Source organism: Tyto alba, unplaced genomic scaffold (assembly GCF_018691265.1).
Source record: "Tyto alba isolate M040663 unplaced genomic scaffold, T.alba_DEE_v4.0 Super-Scaffold_45, whole genome shotgun sequence".
In the NCBI taxonomy this organism is placed as follows: Eukaryota; Metazoa; Chordata; class Aves; order Strigiformes; family Tytonidae; genus Tyto; species Tyto alba.
Window position 1 is genome coordinate 35,595,178 of NW_024881321.1, and position 27,933 is coordinate 35,623,110.

Below are 27,933 nucleotides of genomic sequence, written 5' to 3' on the forward strand. Positions count from 1 at the left end.
GAGGCCCCACACAACAACTTGCAGAATTGGAAACGTGAGCATCTTTGGGCTTTTTTTGTTTTGTTTTTAAACTAGCAGTTCTTCGCTCTGGTTATGATGTCTCAGTGTGAGTTCCTGGGTCACTGCATGCGTTCTTTGTAGCTAAGAGGGTTGGGAAACTCTAGGAGCAGTACTGAGTATTAGCCTCTCCTTTTTACTGCAGTCAGGAAGGAAACCACGTACCTCATTAGTGCTCCTTCATGTGCCTTTCTACTCCACAAAAGCCAGTGTGTCTTCCCTTCCTCCTGCATTAGCCTGTTTCACATCAGAAAATGACAGTCCTCACTTCCCTCCAGGTAGATGGCAATGTCATGCATAGCTGCTAAAAATCAAAGCTGCAGCTTTGCCTGGGCACAACTGAGGAGTTGGAAGTGAGACAGAACACAGGTGTTCAGCACCATGGCATCCTATAGACACCACAAAGAGGTCTCTACAAAATAGGAAACTGCCTCTTTCCACCCCAAAAAACCCTTTGTTATCCACATTAAAAAGCATTACAGGAGAAAAATGAAAGAAAAGACTTCCTCCCGCAACTTGCAATTAAAGCAGCAAGAGTTGTGATGCTGCCTGTTACACATGAAAGCCCACTATAAAAGGAGAAGTCACAGTAATAAAGTCTGCAAATGAAGAGTATGTATCCACAGTGATTTTAATAGTTCAGCTTCTGAATCTTACACTGTCATATCTGACGTAAAAAGACTGTAATTGATTTATTAGCTACATATATAAATTATACCTGGATTTTCTTCTCTTAAGAATATAGAAGTACCGTGTGTTCAATCTTGCAAAGTTAGAATCACAAGGGGAAAGACGATAATCATGTGAAAGCTGTCAAGAGTACACAAACAGATGATTTACATGCAACATGAAATAATGAGTCATTAAAAATCAGACTCCTTCAAAACTGTTCAAATGATTGTCGCTACCAGTTGTACTAACACACCATTTGTCTTCTCAGTCCATGGAAACTGGCAAGTCTTTCTCCATAATTTCACTCACATTCCCGTTTTTATACACAGAGCTTCCCAAAAAACCTTTAATGGTCAGAAGAGTTGTTTTTTTCCACATACACCATTTTAGTCTATTTATTCTCTGATTTTTCCTTTCTGGTAAACTGCAAGCCCTTGTTACTCCTCAGTTTGCTGGAGCAAACAATCCCTCCCCTTTCCTTATGTCTTGTAAATGGTTCAGGCACAACAACCAGATTTTGTCCTTTTTGCTGGCTTGTAGTCAGTAATGTCTACAGTTTGTGGTGGTCCCTCAGCTTTCTGACGTACAATTATCGGGACTACCATCTCAAACACAGTTTCGAAGAGGTAGTCCACCTTGTATCCTGTTTTTGCACTTGTCTCAAAGCACATTTTCTCAGCTGCTGGAACATCCTTCTCATCTAGCATTTTGTATTTCAGTATCTTTTTATAGAGCGCAATTGCATCCTCTGCACGGACTTGTTTTCGTACCTTCGAGCTACAGCTGGCAACAGACTTCTCAGGTCTATTTTCATCCGGTGGTAAAGCACAGTCATCGGTGAGGTCAACTTTGTTTCCAACAATAGCAAAAATGCAGTCAGCACTCGCACTGTCCGTCAGTGCCAAGAATCTTTCTTCCAGCTCCGTCAGGCTCTGGAGGCTGTTCACATCATACGTGAGGATCACAGCAGCTGCTCCTCTGCAGTACATAGACCCGAGGCCATGAAACTGCTCCCGTCCTGGCAAAGGTTGGAACACAACAAAGCGTTAGTGTGCTGGAAGCTACGTTATTAACCGAGTGAAAGAGTTTGAGGAATTTTAAGCCAATTTCACAAGTCTGGATGGAGCAGTGAAGGTAAAAATGTGTTATTTGTAGCACTTTCAGGTTTTTTTCCTTCTGCTTTTCCCTACGAGTGCAACCGTGCCGTAAAACAGCTCAGCTCACCGCTTGCTCAATTTCAGAGCAGGGAATCGGAATCTGTAAAGGCGAGTGAGCAAGCGAGCGTGACACAGCATTCATAGTTGCAGAAGGCAAAAAAAATTTTGGTTGGTTTGTTTTTTGTTTTTTTGTTTTTTTTTTTTTTTTTAATAATTTGCGTACTAGTTCATTAATGTCACATTAACAACTACCCTGCTTGCATCCACAGATGGCCCATTTCACCTATTTAACCATTTATAAGCAAAAAAAATAAGTTCTACTGTTTCAAATTCTGCTAGAATTTATTATTCTTATAAATGCAGTACACACTTTCAAGTACATCCAGTTCAGAAAGCTGAACCAAAGTCAGTCATCCACTTCTTCCTAGGTTTTGAAGGATTCTGTAAGCAATTTATTCCCATGCTACATGCCCACAGTTCACAGGTACATTGGCTTTACAGGAAAAGATTTGTCCTTAATGCTGCCATATATAGCCTGTATTGATCTGTATCTGTCCCACCACAAGTACTCACACTTTTTTCAGAGTATTAAACACACACAATATAGAGAACCCTAACTACATTTTAAGAGTGATTTATCTTTTAAGTAGCCCTGACCATCACTCAATAACCAACAGTTAGCAACAAAACACTTCTTCCTCCTCACCACTCAGTATCTACCAGAACTTCCAGCTAAGCCTTCATGGTCTCCTTCAAATTTGATTCTCGGAAGACGACATTGACTCTCCTTTAAATTCTGGGAACTGAACAGTGTTTTTCAGTAGTTGCAAAGAAACTAAGGGAAATGAGGCAGAAGACAGACAAACGGTGTTTTCCTTTCCTATCAAGAACTGCAACTTTTCCCAAATATCTGCTACGTGTAGAATTTGCTGTAGCACACTCACTTTGCTCCCCAAAACTCAATTGAGAAAAGGACAAAAACACACTAGATTTCAACCAGTCAGCAGAGTCAGCCTTAGGTCACTACAGAACAGAAGCATGAATGAACAAAGGGGAGGAAAAAATTTAAAAAAAGATAAAACCAGATCCAACTATGCTCTTCTGAACATTTAAGAATCATCAACATCATTTTTCAACTTTCTTTATAACAGTGCCTTTGCACACAGCCTCCATTTATAGCAAATCTGGAAGTGATCTGGTTACATTCATTTTCTGCACAAAGCTATTGATCACCATAAGTTACAGCATCAAAAAATTCTTGTCAATGACTGTGGAATAAGAATCACATTAGAAATTAATGCTGAAAAATACAGGTCATTGGGATATATATACATATATGTACATTGGGATATATATACAGGTATATTGGGAAAACACATTTGCACATGAACATGCATACTATGAAATTAACTCAGAGCCTATCTCCAGTCAGGAGTAAAGCTTAAAATAGATCTTTGAGTCACTGCAATAAGTCCTTTGACAAATTTCAGGACTCTACTCCAGAGTGGCCAGAAGTGAGACAAAGCGCTCGTCATTATCAGTAAAACAAAACTGGAAAGCCTCAAGCTACAACATGAAATCCAAAGCTCACTAGAGGTTTAATGCAGAGTGAAATTCTAGTAACTGCAAAAGAAATAGAAAGATAAATGGTGCACAGGTATAAAAGGAAGCTGGGGAGGATGCTCAGAAGTATGCAAAACTCTGGAATGAGGAAAAATTGTGGGATCTCTCAGGCTGGAGAATGATTGAAATAGGGGAAATAAACTTATATGTATAAATTCAGGCCTAATGCTGAGAAAGTAACCCAGGAACAACTATTTCCTCTTTCCTGTAACACAGAAAATGAGGATTTGGCATTAAAAAAAAAAAAAAAAAAAAAAAATCACTCATGTAGTTCAAATACTTTCCTACACAGTGAATAATTGGCAAGAAGTATTATATGACATTGCAGAGGTCAAAAGTTCAATGTATGGAGTTCAGAAAAGCATTAGACGATGCTTATGGAGAATTATTTATGTGCAATCTTCTATAACCTCCAATCTGTTTTCCCCCAGCAAAAGAAACTCTTTAACTGATAATCTGGTAGGTAGGAGAAAAGGAGAAAAAAAAAGAAAAAAAAAAATAGATAAATAATAATAGATATGTCCTTGTTTAAGTATGTCGGGTAAGGGCAGGGGAGACTGGAATATAAGGGAGGGAGGAGATCAGTGCTTTTACACTTTTTCCTCCAATCTCACATTCAAAGTTGTGCGTTCAGTTGCAATGCAACTGAGTCTTTAAAAGTCTCTAATTTTTCAGTAGAAGTTTGTGCTGTGACCTACTTTGTTTTCATCCGAACCCTGATTATACTGTGGTTTGGAAGCCACAATGGAATATATATCCTCCCCCGTTCCCCCACTTCAGATGCCTAAACCATAAAAACCAGCCCCCAGAACCATTTGCTACAGCAACCGAGTACTAGAACAACACTATTACTTGTTTTATGGAATTTGTATGCTAATCTAATCTTGCACGGCATAATATAAACCATGACACTTTTACACTCTAACTACAAACTGGCTACTTCTACAATTAATATACTGTTGAAAAGGGGAAAGACACAGTAAGAAGAATTTACTTTGCATAAGGGATTAATTATGTCAGAGGAATTATGGATAGTCTCGCTCAACTCACCCACACAGCACAATCTACATGCAGAAAAAATGCATATTTTATTTTTGCAGTGCTATTTCCTTGTACAGACCAATTCCAGCGCTTAAGGGCTGGAACAAACCTAGATGTGGAAAAAACCCACAAAACTATACAAAGTATTTAAACTAATATCATATCTGTCCCCACGGCGTCAGGCAAAATAGTATCAGACATTATGGTGGAAAAACTTATTGCATGAAAACAGCCACCCTCTTCTTATAGCCAGTTACTTCTTTCTCTGGATCTACCTTGTCCCAATCCAACCACGCACCTTTTTATACAATTAGCTAAATTAAACAGTAAACTCTGAATCCAAGAATTAAACAATTTCACCCTTTCAAAAAATAAAGGTAGCAAGGAAGAATACAAGAACTATCGTATAATTTGCAAACAAGGGAATTGCAAGAACCACTAAATCAACTACAAAGGTACAACATTAGGGAAATTTTTTAGCGACCAAAACTAATTTCCATTTTTAATTTCCATTTCATCTTTATATTTTGCTTTATTTACGGCGGTTTGACAACCCTGCAGGTAGTGATATGTGGCGATGTGACTACCTGCAGTGGCATTAGCTTCTCAGAGGCTCTTCCAGCAAGTATATGAAACCCTGCTGGAGACCCACTCGGGAGCAGTGCAGCCAACAAGCATTTTCCGCTGACCCAGCCTCCTCCTTGGAGCTGTCCTCCTGCCCGCCGCCCCTCAGGGTGGTATCCAAAGGAGCCTGTGAAGTCGCTGCTGATGTTTATGAGAGCAAAAGATTTCCTCCAGACAGATTTGAATGTTCCTCACCTACCACCTCTTCAAAGGCTTTCACCACAACTTCCTAAGTAGCGTAACTTCCCACACACGCTCTTTCAAGAAATCCTCTACCTGAAGAACAAGTTTTAAATCTCTCAGTGCTGAGCATGCACAAGAATGCAAAACAGACTGTTACTTTAAGTCTTGAGGGAATAAAACACCACAAATACTAAAGAGCTAAAAAGGTCTTCCTGAAAGTGATGAAAAAAGCAGTCGTTACTCTAATGTCACAGTCTGAGTGGTAACCTAAATTCTGAGTTCCTTAAGTAAATATGTAGTGTAGAAAAGTACACAAAGGTGGGCAACAGAAGCACACTAACATCACATTAAAAATGAACAAGAGAGCAAAATTGTACAGAAAGATCTCAGTCCATAAACCAGCTACCTTCCAAGGATTTTCACAGAAATTTAAGCAGGATTGTTATCTGAACAATAATGAGAAATTAACACAAACACAAGGTATCGCCTAGGTTTTGCCTTGCAAAGTCTTTCTCCTATATAAGAGAGTCTGAACTTGAGTGTACATTAAGAGAAACAGGAACTGTGCCCTAGGGAAATAGCCAAAACAAGAAAGAAAAGAGAAAGTAGAACACCCATGACACAGCACAGAAACCAGTATTAGAAAGAAATGAGAGTTAAGGATTCAGCTGCAGTGGATGAAGGTTCAAAGGGTGACCCTGATGCTCTTGAGTTACCTTGGCAGGAGCATCCGCATGATCACAAGAGCAGAAAGAAGCAGCTTTTTTAAGGTACAGCATTTCCTTCTGTTTGCAGACAAAGCAGTAAAGTTGTGACCCTTTCAAGGGCAGCAGGGGAAATGATTTTGCTAGGAACTGAGATTACTGTTTGTGCACATATACAGAGATATATACCGACTATCAAAGACCAAATAATAAAGGTCCCTGAAGGTTTCAGGAAAATTCCCCTACCCACATGTGAATCAGGCTGCAAAGTTTTGACACTGATGAAGTCAGAGTTCTTCATTACCTTGTTCAAGATGGATATTTATTTCTTCTAGGTGGTTTTATCACATTTCCCTTGAAGTAAGGAGCTTTATTAAGAACCAGACTATGCCTGTGGTTACTTGGGGATAAAAATAAAGCTCTCCATCCCAATGGATTTACATGGAGGACAGAAGTAGGAAATAGTGGAAACAAATGAGTCAGAAAACACTGGAGAGCTCAATTTTTACATATCCAGGAGCTGTCTGAATGCATGATTTCCAGATCCATCAGAAAAATGCCATCATTTGGTTTCCTCTCCTAGACAAAATTCCCCATAGAATAAAAGACTTGGGGAGGGGAAAAAAAAAAAAAAAACAACAAAAAACACACACCCACACAAAAAACAGCAAAAAAAACCCAACCACCAAAACAATTACAGCTGAGAAAGTAGAAAATTCATTTAAGCTCCACCTCACCTAGTATTATACATTCACAATGCTACATTATGGAATATACTTGTGTATATTGAAGTTTTAGAATGCAACAGACCTCTAGCTCTACTAAAAATCAAAATGACATTTATTTTGTTTATACACATTACTTAAATATGAATCAACATTCAAGGCATGAACTGTGCCCTATTTCAGGAGCTTCTATTTAAGCTATTGGAATTAGATATGGATGTCTTGGCCAAAGCAGAACATAACATAAATATAGGAAAGTACTGATCTTAATACCCAAAGGGCTTCACTTTCATGTTTTAAAGTAGAAAGAGATACACAAGGAAGAAGAAAATAACAGACACATGGGTTAAGGGAACAACGAACAAAGGAAAATTCTTTAATACAGCACTCCAAAGAAAAACCATTTAAAGACAGTCAGTCAAGAAAGCAGGCTCAATGTAATATATAGTTGGGACAAGTTTACTCCATTTCTAAATGGAATTTACCCTCAATGGCTGTCAAGTACCTCTACCTCATAATAAAAGATGATGTAAAATAGCAAAAGAGACCATCTCTTCCCTTAAATCTATGTATTTTTGACTTAATGAACAAATACTTTGATTTCTGAAGGAGTCTGAAATTCCCAAGACGGCACAAACATCCCTACTCTACAAATGTGCATCAAGTTTGGGCTTGCAAAGCTCCTGCTGCAAAACAGCAGTTCGGTGTGAGCAAGAAAGCCGTATGAACAGGAGCAATCATTGACTTTCACTTGGGCAATACAAGAAATCACAACTAAACTGAGCCCTGTACTTCAGTCAGCTTTAATTACCATACTAGAAATATCACACCTCCACTAACAAATATTTCACTTAGACACAAAAATCCATGGCTAGAAAGACTAGAACTTATCCACTGCATAATCGCTATCTATGAATTACTTAAATCCCCTCAGATCTGGTCTTAGAAAATGTGGGTTATTCAAAAACACTTTTACAATAAATTGAAACAAATAACACAACTTCATTCAGTAAAGCATTTTCATTTTCATTCCAATTTAAACCATAAAAACACATAAAAGCACCATCACATTGCATGCATGGTTCCTTCTCACCAACACACACACATTCCATATCATAGATATTATTCACAAGCTCATGCCCAAAGTTACTAAGATCCAAGCCTGACAGCATTTAGTTATTTATACTGCTGCTTTTATATAGACAAATGAAGTACACTGCATGAGCTGCTCTTCCCGCCTAGAGGCTGGCATTCAGGAAGGCAAATATACACAGGACATTTGTTTCAAGTGCTACAAATATCTTCCCATAAAAAAAGATCACAATATTCAAATGGGGGCAAGTCCCAGATTCAAATGAACCAACTGTCAAACTGTCTGCAACAGATGAGAAAGCCTTGTGAACCATAACAGTGAAGCAGAAGATGCTTCCTAATACATTTAACTTAATAACACTTGAATAAAAGGCCAATCTCAAGAGTTCAGTGCGCTGTTATACAGGAGGAATGTAAGATTATTTTCCTGGGCTGAAAGTGGCATTACATTAGGTCACTGCAATCTAGTTCCCGCAAAATTCACAAACAGTAGTCTTATACAACCTACTGGAAATTTATAGAATAGAATAGAGTTCTACCAAACATTAAAATATTAAGCTTAATAGATCCGATTTTGTCTGAACAGCCTGATAAGTTACTCGAGAAAATCCAACTAGATGTCTGACTAGAGGCAGAGAAAAATTTTGATGAGACAGGAAATGCCTTGGCACTATAATCCCAAATTTATGAGCTATGGCACCACAGTATGGCTTTTATCCTGAGAGATTAAGCTGCACCTTTCTGGGTAAATAAAAATATTAAAGAAAGATTTTTTTTTTTTTTTTTTAGAAGTCTACCAAACTATCATCAGTGATCCAGCAGGGTCTAGGATAAAAACATATCCCAAAATATATGTAAAACTGTTTTATTAGGAAACCTAAATTTTGATAGGAATCAAAAATGAGGGAAAATACACAGCAATTAATAAGTGAAGGACCATTTGAAAGGACTAATTCTGAAACACAGTTTAAAAAATTAGCATAAATCTTATCTTGGAAGGATAACCAATTGTTCCCTGAAAATTTATGCAGGAATATTTATCAGATATTAATATATTCTACATGGAATAAGAAGAGAAGCTACAATAGTATTCAGAAGAAACTGGATGAGATGATTAACATTATCAAGCATCGAGGCCTATTACTGGGGGGTCTGTCTCCAATGTAATATGAAAAGTGAAAAATAAAAAAGCTCATCCTTTCTTTCCATTCCTTTACTTAACAAAACCAACATCCTTTCGGGCATTTAAATTAGCTGTTAACACTCTGTCAAGAGAAGACTAGCCCCGGGAAGGCTAGTCCGTACCAGCAGCTACCAGTGTGCCTTAAGAAAAGCAACTCCCTCTTATTTCCCCTGCTTTAGTTAAAGGCACTAAAAATACAAATCATGTGTTTCTATCCACATTTCACAAGAAAACCAAACAGACATGGAAACAGATATGGAAGGCAGGACAAAGATGGAAAAATAGTAAGTTCTTAAAGACCATAAAGACAAACTATAGAGAAAAAAACAAAACAACAGCTGTATCGTGTCTGAGGTTTTGCTCTTTTTGTTTGTTCTAATACAAAGGCAGCATATTAATTCAATTTTTTGGAGTTGTAATTACCACCAGTATGACTGGGAAAGGAATCAATTTTGAATCTTTACGAACAAAGACAATCACTAGAAGACATCTGAAATAAAGAAAAAGGGAGCATTTACTTACTGGAAATGGAAATTCCACTACACTCAACACCTATGAATAGTAATACATCTAATGAAAAAAGCTATATCCAGGAGCTTTTTTGGCCTACTTCCTTCCACTCCCCTTTAAATATAATAACTAAACCAAAAATAACTGATATGCCATATAAGGTTTGTAGGAAATGTCTCAGCAGGGACCAACAAATATGAAGTAGGTAAAAGATTTTGCCCTAAAATTCTAGCCACTTCACCTACCTTCTGAAAGTTGAACCTTCTCTTATAAGGATTAATAACTTTGCTAATAGTAATGCCTTCTGTATTTCTTTACAGACTTAAACTGATTCCTAGCATGCAGTCTTTTCAAAAGGAAAGTCACCTTAAGAGCCAGCTAAAATAAATTACAGCAGCAACTATTATTAATTTGCTGATTCTTTTATGGTTTTCATCAATAGAAAGTGCTCATAATTCCATTTTGGCTGTGTTTCCTTTTTTTATTTTTTACTACATACACCCACAGAGATTATAGCACAACCTATTCAAGACAGCCGTGACCAACTGGGAGAACAATCTCCCCCATGCCCCCATCATTTCCAAGAACAGCTTTCCCTCCTCAAACTTGAACTATACCAATAGGTCAAGCAGTTTCAGACTCTTTAATCACTATTAAAACATCAATTCAATTAACATTCCAAAAGTGATACTTTGGCACGGTTCACATAAAACAATTCCTCCAAAGAAATTCACTTAAATGGGCTTTTTATTGTTAGGACAAACAGCACGCTGAGGAGTTATGCAAGAATAATGTCAGCGTGGTGTACTGCGCGTCACATGCCAAACTCAGCAAGACGTGGTTAATGATCTACAGGATCATCTGAGTGTTATCTGAAGATGACGGCTTCTTGCAATATGCTTTGCTTCAGCAAAAGGGCACACACAAAAACCTGTTTAATAAAAGTGGCAAAACAGAAAATAATGGGAATTTTTGCTACACGGTTAGTTTTATTTCATATCCTCTAACAAGTTTATCTTTCTAGGCAGCTGGTAGAAGCTCCAAAATAAAACGTCTAGTCACAACATTTTTCTGATGTGCTGAAGAAATGATTCAAAAGACATATAGCCTTAATTCAGAGCACACCTTTAAAGCACCCACAACTGAAACACGGGTAAAAAATTTGCTGTGTTTTGACAGTTAACAGTGTGATAGTTTATGGAGAAACATGCTTTTAAGAAAGCTTTCTAAAGGCAGCTAAACTAAAAGCAGATGCCTAGCAGTTTGCGCTGGTGCCAATCAATCCATTATTGCATCCTGCAGAGCATGCCGAGTCACAGAGGTATCCAAAAAAACAGATTACTGCAGATGAAACCTCTCATCCACATCTCAACTATAATAAACATCCCTCAGTCATCTTGTCATATCCTGTATTATTGGGTTATGAACTAGTTTACATATTCCAGGAAACTTTTAATCCAGCCCTGAAGAGCAATTTGTCAATTTTCATTCCATAACTGGCAGAGATGTCCATTACTGATTTCCAAAGACAGACCCATAGGACACACTCAAAGGAAAGAGGTGATCAAGTTAACATGGGAGAGAAGAGAAAAAAACAAAAGAAAAAAAAAATTCACAGAGCAAGGACAGAGATCAAATGTAATCTTCATTCGAGTCTGATCTCCTGCGTAACAAAGATGATAGAATTTCACTCAGCCCTCGTTTTGTGACTGAGGAGAAATTTGTAATATATAAAGCAACCAAAGATAGATAAATTAATATCCCACAAATTAGCTTGCTGTGTTTCAGCTTTTAGACTCTGAATTTTTATGTACTTTCACCTTCATGAAGTATCCTCTTCAAAAAACAAACAGAACCAAACCCAAGACTAAAACCACTGCATTCCCCAAAACCCAGAAAAACTCCCCACTCCTCCCTGAAAGGTATTTCTGTATGACTTAACCTCCTTCTTGTTAGGCCAGAGAAATCAACATTTTTTCATATTCAGGCTCTTTGCCTCTGGCAGATTCCTCTAAACTATTAACCATACCTGTAGCTCTTTTCTCCAATCTTTTCATACTATTCTATAATCAAGACCGTAAAAGGGTCTTACCGAAGCTGAGGTTACTTGAAATTCTTCACTACTTTCATCCCTCTGTACACTTGGTAGACTTTTCAGAACAGCTCATAGGCCCTGGGACACTACAAGGTATCAAGAGCTCAGTTTGTCATTTGCTACCAACTTAATGGACCTTGCAAAATACACATTGTTGCCCAAATGAATCTAGCTTAACCTGTTACCAGAACTCCATACCATTAGTCTCTCTTCATTTGCAGCCTTATGCATTTGTTTAGTCTGCACACTTGTAGCTGCAATCATCTTTTTATAAAGAGATTTATAAACTGAGTGTCTTTGGACTGAATGCATGTTCGTGGTATCTGTAACCAGCAATGTCTTCACCAGGCAAAGGAACGGCACAACTCCTACATAAAGGAGAAGAAATACTATCAGAGAAGATCCCTATTATCTACAAGATTTAGCCCATGAACTAGTTTCAGTTTTTCTGGGACAAAAGGGTACTTAGAATCTGTTCTGTTACATAAATACAAAATTATTTTTCTTGCTGGCAAGAATAAATCAGAACTTGCCACTCTAATAACGAAATTAAGCCTGAGCTCCTAAACTCACAAGAATTTTAATTTCAAAAATCAAAGTTCCCATAGAAATACCAACTTATTCCACCAATATGTTTTCTATCCATAGTTTTAATTTTAATCATATTATGCCTAGTAACACAAAGCATTACATAGAAAATAGCTCCTAACCATATTACCTAGCATGTTTTTGCCAACAAAAACTTTGGCTAGACCTGCCAAAAAAAAAAAAAAAACAAAAAAAACACCACTAACAAAAAAAACACACCAAACAAAAATCTGTTTGTAGCTAAAGATTCCATTGACACCTCTACAATACTGAATAACTTTTCCATTTTGCTAGATAAGACTCACTTTTTTCAAACCACCCATTTTATTTACTTCTCTTGATGTACTGTAACTTTATTTGTAAGAGAAGGAAATAACCCGAGGAGCTTCAAGCAGTTCACATATTTTCAGCTGTCTGGAAGGGTAGTGCCTTGTAAAAGATGAACAGAATTGCCCATAGCCTCTCCAGTCCAGCAAGTGGATCTTGAGTGCATCTGCAACACAAACTGAAAAAACGACACTGCTATTTATCTATTTCCTTCTGCAACCACACAGTTGTGTAGGAAGATGTTTTATCTAAACACTAAAGTCTGGCAAAGGAAATAAGGCCATGCCAGATTTAGGGGACATCATCATCCTGTCTACGAGCAAATGCTCCACCAGAAGTCCAGCTGAAATCTAGCATCAACACCATCTCTACCGAAAAGGAAACGTGGCAGGGTGCTCGAGAGTTAAATTTATGAAGGTCCTGTGTGCCTGTACTAAAATGAGAGCAGGCATGCAAGGATGAATTTAGAAATTTAAATCTAAGTAAAATGGAAGCATCGATGTAACATTCTTCTGAAGCTCTGTGTTTAAAGGACGATTTTAAACTGCTACTTAAAAAGAAGTGGCCATTTTGCAGATGACCTTCTTAAGGAAAAATATGATTGGAAGCAAACCATAAGGGGCGGGGGGGGAGCGGGGAACCTTCAGATTTACTTTGGAAGAGTTCTGCGGGAAGCAATAGCAGCGAACACTTAACTGCAGCAGCAGAGCTTGACGGTCAAATATTGCTCAGCAGCGGGTAGCAAAGAGGCCAGTTAAAGGACAGGGCTGTAAAACAAGGTCGCCTGCTGAGCCGCTCACTTCGGGGCTGTGTGGGAAGCCCTTCAGTTGTAACGCCCACTGGAACACCAGACCATCTCCTCAAAGAGGGATCTCAAAGAATTAAGTGCCTCCTACAGAAACACAATTCATTTTCCACAGATGAGTTCTAAAAGCAGCTAGTTTTTTCCTTTCCAGTACCTGAAAACTGATACTTTTTCCTTAAATTTACAATTCCTTTCCACAAGGGAACAGGCACTGCAGATGAGCCCACTTCTCTAGCAATTGCTAAGCAGATGCTGTTACCAGGTCTTTATCTTCAGAGTCACTCAGAAGGGAGATCTTCAAAGCCCACACTCCCTCCCAAAGTTTGCTCTTCAAACTGAGAAGCGGGTCCTTGGCTCAGGCAGGAATGCATGGCTGGGAGTATTTTAGCACAGTTTGACTGGCAGTGTGGGACCAGAAGGTCACTCCACACATACTGGATGGTTTATATTGCTCAATAAGGAGCTGGAAAGTTTAACTTGGCTTCCAATTCACCCAAGCAAACATTGATACAGGTGTGTGATCTTAAATAAATAAATAAATAAATCCAGAAATGGGTAGGGTTAATTGAGATTGCCCTCCTAACTGTATCTCAATAAACCCTCTGAAATGCTACCACTTCTCAGGCATTCCTGCCAAGTCTCAGCAAAGAGTTTGCAAGTCAGCTTCTGCCTGCTCCCTCAAAGACAAGAAATGCTTCCTGTTTTTCTTCATTTTTATTCCTGTTTCAAGTTTACTTAGGTTTTTCAACTTCCTCATGAGACACATTGGTTTTGCACTTGATATTTCTTTAGAACTTGTTTGATTTTTTTTTTTTTAATCAAAATTCTCCATAGGACTTTTTGCAGAAGGTTAACCACATACATATCAAGTCAATCAATACAATATACCACACCATTTTTGTGAGAAAATATCATTAATAAACATCTTAAGGACAGTGGCATTTTAGAGAAGAAAAATGGTTAGTTGTTACTGATTGCAGATCCTCTTTGGATTAATTTTTGTATCCAACCATAAACAAAATTAAATGGTCTAATCTATTAGAAATATTATTCTTTTTCCATATTACCACTTTAACTCCAAACACATCATATGTATTTCTTCCTCCTAGCTGTGAAGTCTTCCAAATCCCTTCTTCCCAAGTATAGGAAACCAAACCTCCAACATGCAGCTATAATCTCTTTTGTGCACACCCACTCAAGGTGAGCACACTAAGTTAGCTTTTTCTTTCACAGACCAGCTTCACTTACAAGAAGGTTAGCTATGGCAGTGCCTATTTTCCATCAGCCCTGGTTCAATGATCCATCCTGCTGTCAATACTCGGGAAGCGTTACCAGTGGCGACGGGCTGATGGAGCCCAGCGCTGTCCCTCACACCGTGCTCCTCTTCAGGGCCATCCCAGGACACCAGCCAGAGGATTTTAAGACTGCAAAAAGCTCAGTCTTCAGACATTTTCAGGGGTCTCCAGGGTGATTTTACCACAGAACCAGGGCACCTGAAGCAACAGTTTTTTAGCTTTTGGTAATCAGCCTGGAAGACTATGAGGACAACCTGGTCACATATCCCTGGGAACGCACCTTCCCACCCTTCTCCACAGCCAGAGACCATCCCCTTTTCCCACAGCTGCAACACGGCTTTGTTCAGTACAGGCTCTGGGACCCTCAAGTACAGAGAGAGGAACCCAAGTCTATTGGCCATGATTCCTTTCGGAGATAAAATTAATTACTAAGCCCATATGTAGACAGTACCTTCACACACTATTTTCATAAATCTTTTATCCTACTAGTACATTTCCAGGTTGATTAAGAGTAGATGACAGGAAGAAGACGACTAGAAATACTTCCAAATAACCTCGGTTTTACAAGACAGCAGCTGAATGCTGATAGCCATCACTGTTCACCACTGGAAAAAGAAAAAAAAAAAAAAAAAAGTGTCTACTGATGGCAACATTCATGTCCTGAAAAAGAGACTAGGTTTCACAAAAAAAGAATTGGAGAACCGGCAGGTTGTCTTGTCAGAAGTTACCTTCTGTGTCACACGTTTCAAAAATGAGAAATTATTCTTGCACGCATAATGAATAACACAGAGTTGTCTGAAATGCCTTAGGAAGCTATGGTTATCAGATCAATAGCAGGCGCCCACAGACGGTCTGCCGCAGCAGATACTTTATAAATGCCTCTTATTTAAGGGTCACACTACCTACTGCTGACATGAAACTCAGCTGTTTGACTTTTAAACCAGCCTTCACTAGCAATTTGAAAAATATTTAAACCTTCTTAAATGGGTAGGAGGCCATGGATCTTGCAAACTGAATTAAAAATACACTTTTATTTTTTTGAGAGAGAAACTCACTTTAGTAACATGGGACATAAACCTAGGCCTACTCAATAAACAGATATTTTTATGATTTCTTTCAACATCAGTTTACTTATAGGCAAGTTCTCAACTAAGAACACATGCAATTCATTCACGCATAATTTATCCTTGAAAAAATGACACCTGCTTCTACTTCTTACCAACCACCATCAGTTCCTATTCAGTTGAAGTTGTCTTCACTGGGTGCTTCTGGATAGTTGGTATTGGTGGAAAGCAGAGGGAAGTTCTGGTGATCCAGTGGGCTGAATTCAGTGAGTACCCAAAGTGGAAGACCATGCCAGACATACAACTGCCGCCGGGGTTTTACGGGAACGTACTTAAACTTGTTCACCTCATTCAGACTATTTTATCACAGGGCGGGTTGGCTTGTGTTTTCAGAACGTGCGCTGGCTAAGATAAACATATGGCTCTTACCTCTGGCTTCTCTGCCTACACTGTTAAGAGCATATTTAGTATTCGCCATTTAGAGGCATTAATTTGAGGATTAAAGAACCAAAAACCACAAAACAGGAATGGTAAAAATCAATCTTGTCTCATTAGTATTCTCCAACCTAGCACAAAGAAAGTAGCACTAAAACCCGTAAACAACTGCTTTCTGAACTTTCTATATAGAATAAGCTACAAAGAGCAATGTTACCACCCTACAGTGTCTACCCATTCAACTTTGATGCCATGAGGGTGAAGAACTGACCAAAAGGGAACTGCCTACAGATTTGCATGCATTACATCCTTTTCTTTCATCATTAAAGAAATGAGGAAGCATCTCTAGGTCACAAAGTGCTTTGCCACTCAAAAAGAGGACAGACACCAACTACTCCACTTCCACAGGGCTTCCAAGGCTTGAAGTAAAAAAAGAAGTTGAGCAGAACAATGTGGAATGGGCATACAATGCTGAAATAGGAAAAGAAATAAGGGAAACAATACAAATGCGATACATCTAGTTATTTGCCGTGGGAGGGAAAGCTCAAGTCATAAAGACAGTCTTACAGGAATGTTTGTTCCTCCTCATAAAAATAAGAAGCAAGCATACTGGTGAGGGTTGGAGGAGCTGAACGGTGTGAGACATTTTCAGTTTCACAAAACTAGAGTATTTACTTTTTAAATAAGCAACAGCCTGTATCAGGGTGGAGGAGAAATCATTCTCATTATACCAGTGGAGTTTTTTTAAAACACCAAAGTCTCACTTGCAGCAACCCACAAGATGTGATGATCCCTCTTATGAAGCTTGGAAGATGACAAGTAAACTACACAGAGCTTTTTCTTTTGTTGGTTTTCGTAACTATAAACTGCTACAGATTCTGGTCATTTCTCCCTTTTCCAAATGAAACAAAATTTTTGCTTTTCTTGAGAGAAAATGACAGCTGAAGAATGGAAACAAATAAATAATAAACAAAACCCCCTCAAAAAATATAACAGAGAGCCTTATTTCTAGCCTCAACAATTAAGAAGAGAGATCTGTACGCCTAGATCACAGACCCCACTATGAAGAACAGAAACTGAACTTCTGAGGACTTTCACAACATAAGGCATTAAACTGCATGAAGCTCCAGCCCCATCGCTGAAGTAACCTGCACAACCAGAAAGGGAAGTTGGTGAGCCCAAACCCCTTGGGGAAAGGGAAGCAGGAGCTCAAGTGAAGGTCATTGCAACTGGGGCACAACACACATGTATGTTTTTATACTGCTGTCGTTAAGTGGATTGGGAACATGAGCTTAAGCAGGAATCAAAGTTGTTTGACTCCATGTAGAGAAATTATTACCCAGCCGATGACCGGCATTTGTTTTAAATTCTATTTCAATCTACCTAATTTTTGCTTCACATTCTTCGTGAAGTGTACCACACATTAATCCCTCTTGTCCTACCTCCCAAACTGTTTCTTTGGGGTTTCTAGTTAATGTATTCTTAGAGGAAGAACATTTTCCTGAAGGTCTAAATAAGCCATCCTTCATTCTACAGATGATGATATAATTAAGAGAAAAATAAAATCTCAAATATTTAAATATCTATGGTTGAATATTTTACATAACTAAAAATTCTTAAGTAGTCATCAGCTGTAGAACATAAAGGCAAAATGTCCTGCTTTCTCAGCTGTACTGAAAACCATTATTTTTCAACTAAGTATGTAAGAGCAGTTGGGTGGGTGGCTGGACAGGAACTTCCCGAAGTACAAAACTGGTAGATAGCAATATTGTAACAGATTAAAGAAAATGTGTCAGTGGATCAACAAGAGAGGCTGAGGAAACAGGGAAAAGTATCTACATCAGATGATTAATCATTATTAAACAAAATTATTTCAATCTTCATTAATCTGTAGATCAGAAAAAAATGGGAAAAGGGGGTATTCTCTATAGATAAGGATATGATGAGTTGTTTTCATGACAGAAAAGAAAAAAACAAAAAAAAAGAATTTATGAAGATGTGGAACAGAAAGAACCTGAAAGCACAGAAGTTTTAACTCATAAGACATTGGCCTGTTTGAGTATTGAAAGTTTTAATCATCTCTCCTCCTGGGGTCCTGTATATGAAGTTTCCACCATGCTACAAACTAGACTGAAATGTATTTTTGATCCAGTACAACTGATGAAAAGGCAAAAGCTGAAATACACATTTTCCTCTTTTTGCTTTACCTATAAAAGACTAATAAATTCAAGCTCACACAGGTCTTTAGACTGTCAGCAGAGTTCTTCCAGGAATGGCTCCTTGGCAGCCCATGCAAAGCCAACTCCAATTCTAGTCTGCTTCCCAAGAGATAGACAGATATATCAGAAGATTCACAAACAGATCTGATGATCCATCTCCCTTTAAAAATGATGTTAAGAAGTCCTCTTCTAGATTTAATTTTTTCCATGCCCAGGTAGGTTAGTAGGAAATCTTGTATTCTTACTGAGTTGGTTGTCCTAAAGGATTTTATCCTGGATCTCCTGTGCTGAAGGATGGCAAACTACTTACATTGAGAATTCATTCAAATTGAGAGGGGGCGGGAAAAAAAAAAAAAAAAAAAAAAAAAAAAAACAAACTAATTTCCTTTGACCACCTCTGCTCTCAGCAGTACCACTTGCATAAGCTAAGTTTAACCACTAAGTTAAAATCTTGTTTCCTAGGCACATCTTCATGTGCTGCATATGAAGTTACAGTTAATATGACAGGCACAGGAAAAAGAATTTATCGCAAGTTTGATGCCTTCTGATAAAATCCCAGGATGTTCTACCCAGTGTTCACCTGGAAGAAAGCAAATCGTTCAGACTTGGGAGAGAAAATTATTCTTTCCATTCTGTCTTTTTTAATGGCTCCAAAGGTATCCACGACAGACTCAGCGTCTTTCTTGAGAGAGACCCAAACAAAGGTTACTTGTCTGGATATTTTGCAATAGTACAATGTGACTCAGATGAGGAATTACTAAGTGTACCTTCAGTTCAAGCAGTGAAACACTGCCAGAGGAGAAACTGCTTGGGCAGCTCACATGGCTCGTGGCTTCAACATGAGATAGTAATTGTAGTGAATCAAACAACTCATCTGTGATAGAAGATGTGATTGTGGTGTGAAGTGAAGATACTTAAACTGGCCTAAGTATCAGGAGCATCTCAGCCAGCACTGTGAGGCTGGCTATGAGTCTCCCTGGCTTTGACATCTGCGCACCATAGTGTGTACATATGTGCCAGACGAAACAAGAGAAGTACTCACCGTATGTGAGCGCTCAAAGAAGTTATTGTAAAGCCATACGGCTAACAGCTAGTTACCTGCCCTGTACTTGTGTTTTAAGCACCCACTGTCACCTTCCTTCCGAAGGAAAGGGCAAAAGTTCATTGCATAGTCAATAGAAAAAGACATCACAACTCAGACTGCCTAAGCTCAGGCACATAAAGGTGCAATACCAATTCTAAGTAGCTATTTGTTTTTCATTACAGAAGGTGCCTGGTACCCCAGAAATAACTAGAACTGAGTCAACATGAGTTACTTTGTACACATACTATGTTACAGCTAATGAAGCTTTTTGCTGTTCCACTCAGCACTATTTACTCAGGTAGAGAGAACTACTAGGGAAAAACTTATCCCATCTCAGTGTTTTCCCCCTCATGCTCAAACTGTTGAAAGGGTGGACATTTCTTAGACGCCTCAGGTATACATTTCACAAATATTAATGTCAACCTGAGAGTGCAATAGGGCATTAATAACTTGCTTTCTTGCACAGAACACCTGTTTACGCCTTTGCACTGAGACCTACTAAGAGACTATTTTTATTCAAGCGAATAATCCCGTTCTTGGACATCCTTCTGAAATTTTCTACCATTTCTCCCACCTGCTCCCAGTCCACCAGGAAGGTGAATTTCCACATGTCTGTAGTTTTTGTCAGCAGCTTTGCCATTGCATTTACATTGTTTGACTAACCATTTCTCTTGTTCATGCCTCCCTCTCTTACATTTTCAGTAGTGTCACAAAGCAGACAGTCAACGCTTTAACCTTTCAGCTGTCAAGTCAGTTTTGACAGAGATATCTGGAAAATACACTTCTTCCTTCAGTAAGCAGTGAAGAAAGGATGTAGTGAGAAAGGCACAAACTCTTCGTTATGAAGACTCACAGTATCACTACAACTTAGAATCTGAGGCTTTAAAACATGGGTTTAAGATAGACTTAATCAGTTCAAGGACTTGTACAAACTCATTTGTATCAGCGAAAACCGAAAGGCAAAATTTTCATAGAAAAACAAGAACAGAAACCATACACCAGAGACTAGACAAACACATATTCTTGTTCTCCATTCCACTGTCCACTCAGATGCACTTGAAAATGGTCAATATTAACTCCTCGCTCCCCTTTTACAATATGACTCTAAAACTCAGGCCTTGCTCCAGGCTAAAATTAGAAAGCCAAGACGACCTCCTTTGTTACAGAAGCTGAGGTGCTACTGAGGTCTCCAAAGTTGCTAATGTTCGTCAAGCAGCAATGCCATGGCATGACACTGGGCAGCTTTCACCAGGCACAGACCTCAGGTCACTCATACTATTCAGAGAGAGTCTCACTGAACCATCAAGTAGTTTTCCACTTGGGCTAGAACAGCACAGTCACTTTGCGTGCTGTTATTAAATACCACATGCAAAGCGGGGGTTTAACATGGGGGCTGGAATAGAAAAGTTACCACAGATGTCCATACATGACATTTATCTTGGCCTGCATCGAGTACTCGCAACAAAGTGGATTACCCTCCCCATTAGCTTGCCTCCCCAAGGGTCAGTCCTAAAATTACACGTTAGAAATAAAATTTCTTCTTCAACAAAATGAGTTAGCCATGGCTGAATAAACAAAGTGTGTTACTTCTGTCCCTTATTTCTTTTTTATGTGTTTCTTCCACAATTCCCTCTGACAAGGTATTTCCATGTTTTTGTTTCATTTGCATACAGAAGTGCTTTCTTTCAACAGCAGTGAATTTGCTACGTTTTACTGAACTTGTATATCACTGTATTTTTAAGTTGTGGGACATGGAAAATAGAACTTCCTCTGGATAATTTATTATTTCATCATATTTTTTAATCACTTCCCAAGTTATTCTGCTCTTTTCAGGAAACATTCATTGCAGAAAAACAGTAATCTGGTGCACTGTTTCACAACAACAAAGTCATGCTTCCAGGGATGATGTAAAGCTGAACCTTTATTCTTGCCTCTGAGCCTGCTTCAGAGGCTTCAGATATGGATCTCGCTGACAATGAACTCTCTTCAGGGGTTTTCCCCACATACACAAGAGATTTTTCTCTAGCACCTAGCCATACTGTCCCTTTGAACCTCCACTCATGATTTCCTTTTCAAGATGTAGGGACTATAACTGTACACAGCAGTCCCAGGGAAGTCACACTATTTGTGTATGAGGCACTGGCCCTCAGCTGTCCTTGTTTTACACGCAACAATTATGAACAACTAATATGCAGAGGCCAACATGATATCCCACAGGATAATTGTCACAAAGGCAAAAAGCAAAAAAAATCAAAGCTTCTTGGTGACAGCCAGACCCAAGCTGTGACACACCACCAAAAAACATAAGGCATTTTATTCTCCATAATTTCCATCTCACATCTTGTTAAGTTCCCGCCTGTTGAGTATGGATACACACTCATCAGCCTTTCTCACTAAATGATCCCCGATGCCTGAGACACTTTTTGAGGTGATGTCCCCTAAACCCTTTGAACAAGCAACCTCCTCAATTAAAGATACCTCATCACAAATTCAGCAACACCCAACCCCAACTGCCGCTCTATTGCCTTTTCATCAGATTCAGAAAGGATTTTCCACATGCCTCAGGCTCCTCTTTTGCTTTGACCAACCTACCTAACCATCTCATCTGTAGCTTCTTTTCCTCCTTTGTAATCCTCTACTTCCAAAAGTCAAAACCAGAATATCAGAGTAGTCACTATCAGTCTTCACTTGTGATGAAAATAAACCACTTAATCCTACTCTTTCTTTGTTCTGTTTCAGTATGATGGAGGACCATGCTTCCTCCCTACCTACAGCTGATTTGTATATTGTTCATCACATAGGGAAACGTTTGACTCCAGGGCAGCAGGGACACCAATCTACCTGAGCTGATCTCATACTTCAGGGACCGAGTCACACCCCATCCCATGCTTCCCCTAAGAATCCTCTAGGTCACCCTCTTTCCAGGAGAAAAACGTGCAGAAGGAAGTGTACATAAACACAGGCAAATTCGTAAAAAAAAAAAAAAAAAAACAAAACCTCAAAGCCTAACTAAGCAAGGGAGGAACCTAACACTTCTTACCAGTTGAACACTCACAGCTAGCCCGAGAAAGCTCACCACAGGCCGTTGCCTGCACTGCTGACAACGAAACACTGGCAATCAGAGATCAGAAACTGTGAGCAATTCACACATGCTCACCAGCACCCATCCATCAGACATCATCAGCAAACCAGTCACAAGAGGCATAAGCATTCCCTACACAGATACACTGCCACAGAAAAGCCTTTTCCAGGCTATGCTTTCCGCCTTTGTCCCTGGTAGCTCCGAAGAGTGAAAAGTCACAAAAAAAAAAAAAAATCTGCAGGTGCAAAATAAAGGGGGGGGGGATGTAAAAATATGAACCAATAGCTCAATATTCACAGAAGAAAATAGTCAAATCAGTTCTCATATGCAGACAGAAAGCTCAAGATTAGAGGAAGGAAAATAAGGGAAGTCTGCTTTCCCAGTTAACCTTTATGTTTCCCCATTGTAATGCTGCATAGCTATCTGTTGGCAAGTTCAAAACCCAGCCCTCTTCTTAAAATACAATTACAGTATCATGAAGTGAACTTTATGAAATACTTGTCATTAACTTACCAGTTAGCTACTCTAATACTAAGCCAGCAGCACAGGGGACATGACCACTAATAATCAAGAAACCTTGCTGCTGAGGGCACCAGTTGAACAAATGTCAACTTAAAGAGATTGAAATCTAGCATAGAAACAAGCTTTTCCTTTTGTAATATCAAGGCATCAAAAATGTGCCTGAACATCCAAAAGAATCCCAAGAACATTGTTAGCCACAGCCACCATGCATTAGTATTCCAGGTTTAAAGGTGGAACAGGACCGAGACCCTCAGAACTTCAGGATGTGTTTGTGCTGTCTGAGATAAAAGGCTAGCTCAGAGCTGCATGCCATCAACACCCAGCAGGAAATTTTGGTTTACCCCACAGCTGCTGTCAGCACTGCCTAGAAAATATATACACACACACATATACATATATATATAGCTTTGACATCCCGAGTCTCTGACCTCCAATCCTTTCATGTGAAAAAGTTCTTCTAGCTGGTGCTGTTGCTTACCTTCATTGGCTTGGAAAAAATACTACTTTGAACATACAACTATGAAGGTCTCAAAGCATACACTCAAATGCTTTAGGGACTAGGCCTCGATCCAGCAGACTAGACTTTTAAAACATGCTAAAAGTTTACAGTTTCTCTCTTTTTCCTATAGTTTATGCACTCTTTTTTTTTTTTTTTTTTTTTTAATTCTTTTGAATTCACTGACCCAAACAGAAAAAAAACAAATATAGTTTGTAACTTCAGAATATAGGTAAATAATTCTCTGCACCAACAGCAGCCACGCTGGGTCAGACACAAGACCATCTATCCAAGCCTCTGACAATGGAGAAACAGCCAAAAGCAGATGACAAGGCAAAAAGAGCATAAAAACATGGCAAGCATATTATACTTCTCCCAAGTATTCTTCCATCTGTGGCCTATTTATTTCCTTGAGTTGAATGCTATTTCCAAATAACTTCTCTTATAATCATCAGATTGGAAAAGTGGAAATGTTGAATTATTTGAAGTGAGCATTTACAGAAAAAAAATGTCTGACAACTTCTGCACACCCATTTTACAAGACCTGTGGATAAGAACATGAAAGATTTAGACTAGACTAAGCAGCTGATTTTTCCAAGATAAAGAGGGGTGTGAATGTATAATTAAGAGAAGAGCCCTCCCTAGAAAAAAAACAATTTGCACTTCAGACCTAACTCGGTAGAACAGGTCAGGTGTGCACTTCTGTGATTTACTGAGTGATAACAACACAGAATAATACATTTCAAGCACTTCGGCAAGCAAATTTAATTCTTCCTGGAAAAAAATGTGACATTTTTCTGAATAACAGAGTGAGAAGTAATGCAAGATCAACAGAGTGAGGAGTAAAGACAACACATATTTTAAATAACTCAGAAGACTGGCAACTAAACTGATTAGTACTAATAATATCCACGCATATCTAGCTTTTGATCCATGTAGATAACAGTCCCCAAAATAATGCCGATAAGCAACAACAAAAATAAACATACATTCACATGCAACGTATAACATGAACTAAGAAAATGTAAAAATAACATGTATTCCAGTTAACCTTGTACAATTGTGTATTTTACTAGAGTTACAGCCAGCCAAGCACCCCCCTCATTTTCTAGGCCAGATCTTCCATATTTCTACACTGTGTATTGTGTAAAATACTATTGGGGTATTAAGACAGGCATCTTGATTTGGCACTCGGTATTTAGGTAGGTAAAATGGGTGCAAACACTGAACTGTACTTTTGTCATATTGTTGTGCTAAAAAAATTTTAATCTCCTGGATAATCTTTTCTTTCTGGATTCCCTTATGTACCTAAGAACACACAGCTAAAGAAAACAATGTATCTCTATTTGATGACCCTGTAACTGCTTCACCAGAATTCAGTAGTAAGCAATGTCAAGTTAATAAACAGACAAAAGAGCTAAATTTTAAACTCTTCCTTACTACAAAAATTCCAAGCTTACTTGGTACTCACCTGGTAGAGATAAGACAGTGACAACATAGAGAGATAAGAGACACAGACCAAGGACTACAGACATCATTCAGCCAGCAAAAGCATAAGGTCCGCACAAAGTAAAAAGAATTAAACATTTTTTTAGATAGATAGATAGATAGATAGATAGATGATAGATAGATAGATAGATAGATAGATAGATAGATAGATAGATAGATAGATAGATAGATAGATAGATAGAGGCTTTTCAATCCCCTTGTTGACTTTACATCAGAGTTGAAGCGTCCACAAGGTCCCTTCCTTCTTCACCAGGACAGGAGAAAGCACGTGTGCGCCCTGGGAGCTGCTATTTCTTGGAAGATTAATGAGAGCTGCTAATAAACCAGAGCCCACAGGCCCCAGTACAGTCTAGCCCAGTCCTGGCAACTTCCATCGTTCTGCAGCAGAGCAAGTTAACAGGGAGACAGTGAAAGACTCTGAACCTGACTCTGAAACACGAGAGAAGGGATGCTGGGCTCGACGCAAATTCCAACAACAGAGAAGAGTGAGGAAGATGTGCTATGCTGCCCTTAGTACGATAAAACACTGTTTTTTAACCGCCGCTCTGCAGTCGGAGCTTCAGCCATCCTGCTGCAGGAGTCTCGCCGAGGCTGGGGAAGTGGCAGGAGCTTCTACTACTGTGTCACGGGGGCATCGGCACCGGCCCCACTGCGGGGCGCAGAGGGACGGCGATGAGCTCTGAACAGGTATCGCCTGCCTGGGTGCCTCGCCTGGCACGGGGATAACCAACCATCTCCGGAGCTTTCCAGATTCCACATAAAGCTGGAGCCCGAATCCTCAACTAAGAGTGAATAAAATACTGCAGTGAGTATAAATGACTGAAAACAGGGTTTTAAAACCAGAAGACAAAACCTGGGAGGGACTTATTTTATAGTATATCATTTAAAAAAAAAAAAAAAAAAAAAAAAAAAAAAAAAAGCAGAAGGGTATAAGGGAAATTACCAAAGAATAATCTCACCAAGATAATTCTTCTGCTGAAATAAAGCCCACTGCTAATCGCTCACATGAGACTGGCTTACCAGAAAGAAGCAGCAGTTACCCACAAGAAACTCTCCACAGTAAAACTTTCCAATTCTAAAACTGAAGCAGAATTTTTTTAAAAGATACTGCAAAGGACATAAAAAGTGTATTTAAAACAGACCTACTGCTAGCAAGCTTTATTGACAGTAATAGATTAAGAAATGCAAGAAGCGAAAGCTCTTAGATGTCTCCTCCCGCCCTCCAAAAAGTGTTTCTGCATAACTTCGTGGTAACTTCAGTCCCCCTTCCTCCTTCTCAATTCCTGACGCAGGAAAAGCCATTTTGGACTAGATTGTGACATGAAGTGACACAGCAAATGAACTTCCCCCCCAAACGTCACCCAGAGGAAACTGGAAGATTGCACGATGCTGCAGCTCCCCAAATTTCACAAGAATATACAGTCTGCAGCCTTCATATTGCCACTAATGGATTTTAACAAAATTCAGCTAAACATGAAACCAAGAAAAATTTCAAACGAGGTATTTCTCCCACGAGAAACTCAACAGGCAAGAACATTCATAGACCTCATTTTTCAGGGTAGTCTGGCCCTCCACATGACAGAGCAGAGCTTCCTGACCTAATAACCAAGAGCAAGATAATTCATATAACCAAGAGCGCAAACCACTTCCCCAGCCCCTGCTCTCCCACCTCCTCCACCCCGGGAATCCAAACCGCAACCCGCGCTCCCTCCTGCATCCTGGAGATGCTGCCTGGCGCAACGCAGCGGGCCAGACAGCCCTGGGCGACTATCCCAGGCAGAAACCGCCTGCAGCCCGTGCTCGCTGCGCATGAGACCCTTACACGCAGGCTCTTAGTGCTGAGGTGAAAGCGCAAGCCACGTCTGAACGGTTGGCGAGCTGCGTGCGGTAGAAAGTCTGAGTCTGACACCAGCTGATATCAAGTGGACGTGTAAAAGCACGCAGCGAGAAGCGACGAACAGAAGTTGCAACCTCCCTAACTCCTGCCTCAATCTGCAGCCAGTAACCATCTACTCGGGCAGAAGGAAGCAAACGGGCATTTTCTCGGTACATCCACATTCTGCAAAGCAGGTACCAAAACGCCATTGAGCGGCTAGCAGTGGTGGTAAGGCCCCTTTTGCCCCGCCAAAAACGCGTTTCTTTTCAGACTTTGTCAAACCATTAGGCGACTTAATTTGCAGTAGCGCTGAAATAAGGCACTAAGCACCAGGCACCCGGGGAAGATCCCCCCCCCCGCCGTCGGGGCAGAGCGGGGTTCCCCCCCTCCGTCTCCGCTCCTCGGGAAGGCGATGCTGTCCCGAGCCGGGTCACCCGAGCGCCGTCTCTCCCATCTGCAGCCTTCCCGTTAGGGCCGAGCCAAAATTAGGGAAAAGCAAACCGTACGCCTAAGCGACCAAACCACGGGAGGTGTCGGCGGCCCCGGAGGAGAGGGGCAGCCCGGCGGCAAACACCCCGCAAGTTTCTGGGAGGCTCTTTTCCGACGGGAAGCAGCGGGAGCCCGCAGGGCCGGACCCCCACCCCCAAACCCCCCGCCCCGCCCCGCGGGGTCTCACCCGCCGTGTCCCAGATGGAGATGTTGTACGGCCCCCACTGCTTGAGGTAAAAAGCTCCGCCGACGGTGCTGACCGTCTCCTGGAAGCGCCTCTCCATGTAGCGGTGGAGCAGGGAGGTCTTGCCCACGTTCATGTCCCCCAGCAGCACCACCTTCCCGTCCGGCTTCTTCATGGCGGCCCGGCCCGGCCCGGCCCGGCCCGGCGGTTCCCGCCCCCCCCCCGCCCGCCCGGCGCGGCGGAGCCCCGGAAGCGACGGGCCGAGGGCCGCCCCGCGCCGGCAACGCGAACT

The 27,933-nt window shown here is 40.1% G+C and overlaps 1 protein-coding gene across 1 annotated transcript; it reads right to left on the bottom strand.

Moving 5' to 3' along the window:
• Window positions 1-670: 670 nt before the first annotated feature.
• RAB20 (RAB20, member RAS oncogene family) lies at window positions 671-27,933 on the bottom strand. The gene is made up of 2 exons (XM_042806262.1): window positions 27,645-27,933; window positions 671-1,747 (listed from the first exon to the last, which is right to left on the bottom strand). Exons 1-2 carry the CDS (start codon window positions 27,814-27,816, stop codon window positions 1,227-1,229), a joined length of 693 nt encoding a protein of 230 aa, XP_042662196.1. The 5' UTR covers window positions 27,817-27,933; the 3' UTR covers window positions 671-1,226.